The sequence below is a fragment of the Rhineura floridana genome, chromosome 3 (assembly GCF_030035675.1).
Source record: "Rhineura floridana isolate rRhiFlo1 chromosome 3, rRhiFlo1.hap2, whole genome shotgun sequence".
Classification (NCBI taxonomy): Eukaryota; Metazoa; Chordata; class Lepidosauria; order Squamata; family Rhineuridae; genus Rhineura; species Rhineura floridana.
The window spans coordinates 117,875,074-117,881,073 of record NC_084482.1 but is presented as its reverse complement, the minus strand read 5'-3'; the positions used below and the strand labels follow the sequence as shown (position 1 = coordinate 117,881,073).

At 44.1% G+C, this 6,000-nt stretch overlaps 1 protein-coding gene across 6 annotated transcripts in view; it reads right to left on the bottom strand.

The window, feature by feature from the left end:
* The window catches only part of SGCD (sarcoglycan delta), a 379,008-nt gene that overhangs the window by 52,310 nt on the left and 320,698 nt on the right, over nucleotides 1–6,000 (bottom strand). For 5 of the 6 annotated variants that reach the window (XM_061617471.1, XM_061617469.1, XM_061617467.1 and 2 more), the window contains exon 7: nucleotides 2,587–2,710. The exons of the other annotated variant lie outside the window; for it this stretch is intronic. In XM_061617471.1, coding sequence (XP_061473455.1) covers nucleotides 2,587–2,710 — 124 coding nt within the window. The remainder of the gene's footprint in view (nucleotides 1–2,586; nucleotides 2,711–6,000) is intronic. 6 annotated transcript variants of the gene reach the window in all.

Sequence of the window (6,000 nt, the reverse complement as noted above, 5' to 3'; positions counted from 1 at the left end):
ATTGACATGGATTTGTTGGACCTTCAGTTTAAAACCTTTAATGAAAATTGACTGCAAAATTCACTCTATAATACACATATATTCTGAGTCAAGAAAAGCTGGCATGTCTACTTATTTTTTACACAGAAAACGTCAGTTGGATCCATAGTACAATCTTGTTTATCTAAGCACTATGTAAATATTACATATAGAACTAGTCTGCCATGATTGGTGCTCCAAATCTGGCACTCACCAATTGATGTGTATATATAGACAGAGCTCCTGTTCCCCTTCTGTACTGTCTTGCAAATGAGTGAAGTGCTATGCTGTATCTACTCCAACAAATGCACATAGTGGAAAGGAAGATAAAGGATTCACATTTGCTACGCAGTAGCACATCCACAGTAGCATGTTAGTATTTAGGACACTGATGCATCTTGCCAATGTGTGAGTTAAACACTTCCAGCAGGCTCATCAATGCATCTCCTTCTCATTTTTGCATGGATTCACTCATAAGTCAGTTAATTCTATTTTCACATCAAACAGCATTTAAAAAAACAAAAAAAATACCATCTGCATGATATTCCACCTTGCCCCATATACCCCTGCCTGAAAGCTACACACCTCAGATGGGGCACGGCTGAGAGTACTGCATGCCCCAGAGGTGCACTTGGTTTGTACTGGAGACTGGGCTTTTAGGGTTGTTTCCAATAAAGTCCTACTCAGAGCAGACCCATTGTCATTAATTGGCACAACAAACTTAGGATCATTAATGTCAATGGATCTACTCTGAATAAGACTTAGTTGAATACAACCCTTAGTGTATTCCCCCTGGAATCAGTTACCCTCTGAAATTAGGCAAACACTAAGCAACTTGATGTTTACTGAAGATGTTTTTGTTTAAGAAAGCTTTCCCTCAAGTATGGCCCAGTGATTTCTTTTTCTAAGCCATCACACCATCATGCATGGGGGCAGGGTGTTGCAGCAGAACGGCAGGCAAGTGAGGTGAAGGGGTGAGGGAAGCAAGGATGGTGGGCAAGCGTGAGGGGTGAGTGAGCGTGGGGGGGAAGGAGCATGGGGGTGAGTGTGGGGAGAGCAAGTGAGCATGGGGGAGTGGATGGCAGCAACAACACAGAACACTGGTAAGTGGTTGAAGTGTGGCAGCAGTGGCAGGCGGGAGGTGGGTAAACTGCCTAGACAGGTGGCAGCAGGTGTCCGGGGGGCCATTCTGGGAAATGCCTGGGGATGGGGAACATTTTGGGAGCTTCCTGGCTGTATGTGTTTGGAAGTGCTTGGTGTGTGTATATTTGGGAGCCCCGGAGGGGGGGGGAGTCCCTGTATGTTTGGGAATCCCTCGTGTGTGTGTGTGTGTATTTGGGAGTCCCTCTGTGTGTGTGTGTGCAAGTGGTGGTTGGTGCATGAAGCGTGAAGGGGCAAAGCTCCCAGTTATGGAATATTAATTGTGCAATTGTAGAAACTGTTTTATTCTTTTCAGAGTGTATATTTTGTTATTTTATCTCATTGTAAACCACTTTGATAACTCTGGCTGTAAAGTGATTTATAAATCTGATAAACAGTAAATATACATCTTCAGGCAGCAAAATGACTTGGGCCAGCCTGGGCTTAGGTCTTAGTTTGAGTTAGGAGTACCGAAGGCTCACTTTGGCAACCTGCTTTTGGTACTATGCCTGAGTGGGGCTCTGAATATGTAGAGTGCCCCCAGGCCTCCACTTGCCCCAGATATTTACAGCCACCTCCCACATATTTAGAGGGAATTAGAGGGAATGGCATCCAGGCCAGAATGGACAATCTTCCATGTACGCTTGAACTCCAATAAGTTTTATTTTACAAATTAAGCATTGTTACCAGCCTTGTGTATTGTCTTAGGCAACTGAGAGTCTCTCCGAGCTGTAAAGTGGGAATTATAGTATCCTGTAATTTATTTACAGCAGAAGAGGATTAGCTAGGAAAACTAAATTTTAAAATAGTGGTCATTTCAAATTATACTGCAACTGTTATGAAGTACTTAAACAGTACATTTGCAAATGACCATAAGGTTCTTACTGAACAATTGAGCAATACTTCAGGGACAATGGTTGGGCAATCATCTCAGTCTCTTAAGCATCTTCAACAGCAGAAAGGTTCCCTTTCCAAAAAGGGAAGTGACACCCAGCTTTACAGATCAATACAGGTAAGTTAAGCTCTCCTCACTGCATGATATAAGATTTAATTATGCTAGTCAAGTAAATCTCACTTTAAAGTGACAACGGAAAAGAGAATACAGTGGTACTGCACATTTTTACAGCTGCATAAATCTGTTTCACACAACCAATGCTATTATCCCAGCGCTTTAAAACTAATGAATCATCTTGCCACCCTGTATGGAAGGAGTGTAGTCTGCATACAATGAATTCTGTCATTCCTCCAAGGAGCTCTAACATACATTTTTTAGCTGCAATGCAAAATGGAATTGCTAAGTGAACATCCTGTTTTTCAATCTTCAAACTGCCTAAAGATATTATGCACTGTACAACAGTAACAAGGCCCTTGCAGAAGGCCCATCATGATGTGATCTTAGCTTTGAGGTTTGCTTGACTTTCTGCTTACCTCTCCAACTTTGGATTCCAGCTTGAGATCCGTCCTACATGTGGCTTCCAGGTTGCCAGCTTCAGCATTGATTTCAACTCCCTTGGGAGCCTCCATCACTAGAGAGCGTGTTGGTGACTCAAGTCTGTAACATCAAGAGGGGGTCAGGTCACTTCCTGTTTTTTCCCTTGGAAATGTATTTGTAACAGAAGGCTAAGTGCACTGCTTCAGTCGAATAGACTCCATTAGGGGCCTGAAGTACGTCATGGAAAGACCCATTCTGACATGGTTGGATTTTATAGCAATTCTGAAAATCACACATCTGTAATAATGAATTTAAGACAAAGCCACATCCTTATAGAGTGCATGTCTGTCACATTAACACTGTCTAGTGCTAGGGTGTGTATCAGGCTACATTTCATTCATACTACTATTTCACAGGAAGTCTGATAGCTGCCGGAACACCCACCAATTTGTGGATGTATAACCTACTTGCCAGTTGATGGATAAGATATGCAACCTAGTTGTGTTTGTGAAAGAAAAAGTAACAATCCCTGATGCGCCTTCCCTGTCAGCAGCTGTGGTCAGAGTGTGGTTTAGGAAGCTGTAGTATACCAAGTCTCCCTCTTAAGCCTTATTGGAAACAATCCAGGTCTCTGGCTTCTTGGTAATGGCTCTAGTTGCCTCTCTGTGTTGTCTCTTGCTGATCTTCCTATGTTATTGACCTTGGACTGATTCCTGGCCTTGCTTCAGGATCATATTTGGACATAGACTGATTTTCTGTGCTTGACCTTGGTTTGTTTGGATTATGCTGCATTTGCAACCTTGCTCTTATTGGTGAGTATTTTGGTGAAGGCTTATATCCTCTGGAATCCTAGCCTGAGAGGTATTGCCTGGAGCATGATACCCATAGACAGTATAAATTATATGAGTGAAAAGCTGCATGCACAGCATGCATTTAAAGCATACCCCCCTCCCAAATCCTGGGGACTGTAGTTTATTCTTCACAGAGCTACAATTCCCAACATGCTTAACAAACTACAGTTCCCAGGATTCTTGGGGGAGGGATGTGCTTTAAATGTATGGTGTGCATGCAACTTAAGTCAGCATAGGGAAAAGACCAGGCAGAGCAGGTTTGAAGGAGTATCGGCCAGTTCCTACTTTTCAGTCACATGGGCTCCCTCCTTACCCACACAAAAACCAGCAAAAGCATGGAAAGCTGAAGAATAACTCTGGTATTGTCTCCTTCCCCCCCCTTAATGTTTGTGCACCAGTTTTCCTTCCAAAAGGGAGCCCAGAGGGGCCAACAACACAATGGCTCTGCTCTGTTCACATGTAACAATAAGTCAAACCATACTTTAGCCTGAACATGTGTTCTCCTGGGGAGAAGATCTCAACTGCTTTGCTCCTCCCAGTCCTTTTGGTTTGGTGTGGTGTAGTATGGCAACTAAGGCAAAGTTTGGCTTAGTATGTTATCTAAACCCAGGATCATGGTTAAGCGCTCTCTTCCAGACACTCTTGGATGAGAATGATTATCTGGATCCATTTCAGTCAGGTTTCAGGCCTGGTTTTGGCATGGAAACAGCCTTGGTCGCCCTGTATGATGACCTCTGTCGGGAGAGAGAAAGGGGGAATGTGATTCTGTTGATTCTCCTTGATCTCTCAGCGGCTTTCGATACCATCGACCATGGTATCCTTCTGGGACGACTGGCTGAGCTGGGAGTGGGAGGTACTGCATGGCAGTGGTTCCACTCCTACTTGGCGGGTCAGCTCCAGAAGGTGGTGCTTGGGGAACATTGCTTGGCACCCTGGACTCTCCAGTATGGGGTTCTGCAGGGGTCAGTTCTGTCCCCCATGCTGTTCAACATCTACATGAAACCGTTGGGTGTGGTCATCCAGAGCTTTGGAGTGTGCTGCCATCAGTATGCTGATGACACGCAGCTCTATTTCTCCTTTTCATCTTCATCAGGTGAGGCTGTCAATGTGCTGAACCAGTATCTGGCTGCGACAGTGGACTGGATGAGGGCTAATAAACTGAGGCTCAATCCAGATAAGACTGAGATGCTGCTAGTGGGTGGTTCTTCTGACCGGATGGTGGAAGTCCAACCTGTCCTGGATGAGGTTGCACTCCCCCTGAAGGAGCAGGTTCGTAGCTTAGGGGTTCTCCGAGAACCATCTCTGTCACTTGAGGCTCAGGTAGCCTCGGTGGCATGGAGTGCCTTCTACCAACTTTGGTTGGTGGCCCAGCTACGCCCCTATCTGGACAGGGATAACCTGGCTTCAGTTGTCCATGCTCTGGTAACCTCCAAGTTAGATTACTGCAATGCACTCTACTTGGGGCTGCCTTTGACGGTTCAGAAACTGCAGCTTGTGCAAAATGTAGCAGTCAGATTGGTAACAGGGACCAGACAGTTTGAAGATATAAAACCGATTCTGGTCTGCTTGCATTGGCTGCCTGTATGTTTCCGAGCTTGATTCAAAGTGCTGGTTTTAACCTATAAAGCCTTACACGGCTTGGGACCACAATACCTTATGGAACGCCTCTCCCGACACAAACCCACCCATACACTACGCTCCACATCCAAGGCCCTCCTGCAGGTGCCTACTCGGAGGGAAGCTGGGAGTCTGGTAACAAGGGAGAGGTCCTTCTCAGTGATGGCCCCCAAATTATGGAATGATCTCCCTGACGAGGTGCGCCTGGCCCCAACACTGTTATGTTTTTGGCGCCAGGTCAAGACTTTCCTCTTCTCCCAGGCATTTTAGCATGTGTTTTTAAACTGTTTTTTTAAAAAAGTGTTTTTAAATTTGTATATTTGTATATTTGTTTTTAATGTTTTTAATTGTTGTAAACCGCCCAGAGAGCTTCGGCTATGGAGCAGTATACAAATGTAAATAATAATAATAATAATAATAATAATAATAACAACCACGAGCTGTAGCCAAGGGACTGTTCATATGGTCCCAGTAAGCCATAGCTTGGTTTATTATGATGTTCAAAGCAGGCCACTATCATAATACACGTCATAATAGATAAGTAAGCTCATATCTCTGATAAATACTTATGTAACAATAGTCATAATTTATTTATTTAATTTATTATTGCATTTATATCCCACTTTTTCTCCAACGAGCTCAAAGTGGTGTACATTGTTCTCCTCCCTCCTAATTTAACCCCCAAAACAACCCTGTGAGGTAGGTTAGGCTGAGAGGCAGTGACTGGCCCAAGGTCACCCAGCGTGCTCCATGGCTGAATGGGGATTTGAACCCTGGTCTCTCAGGTCCTAGTCCAACACTCTAACCACTATACCACACTGGTGTGGTGTAATTTGTGCATTCTACCTGTTTCATTAAGAATGAGGCATGAGTATTTTATCTTTCACCATAATTTCTGAACAACTGCTCATTAATAACCTATTCCTTACTGATATTTAAGAA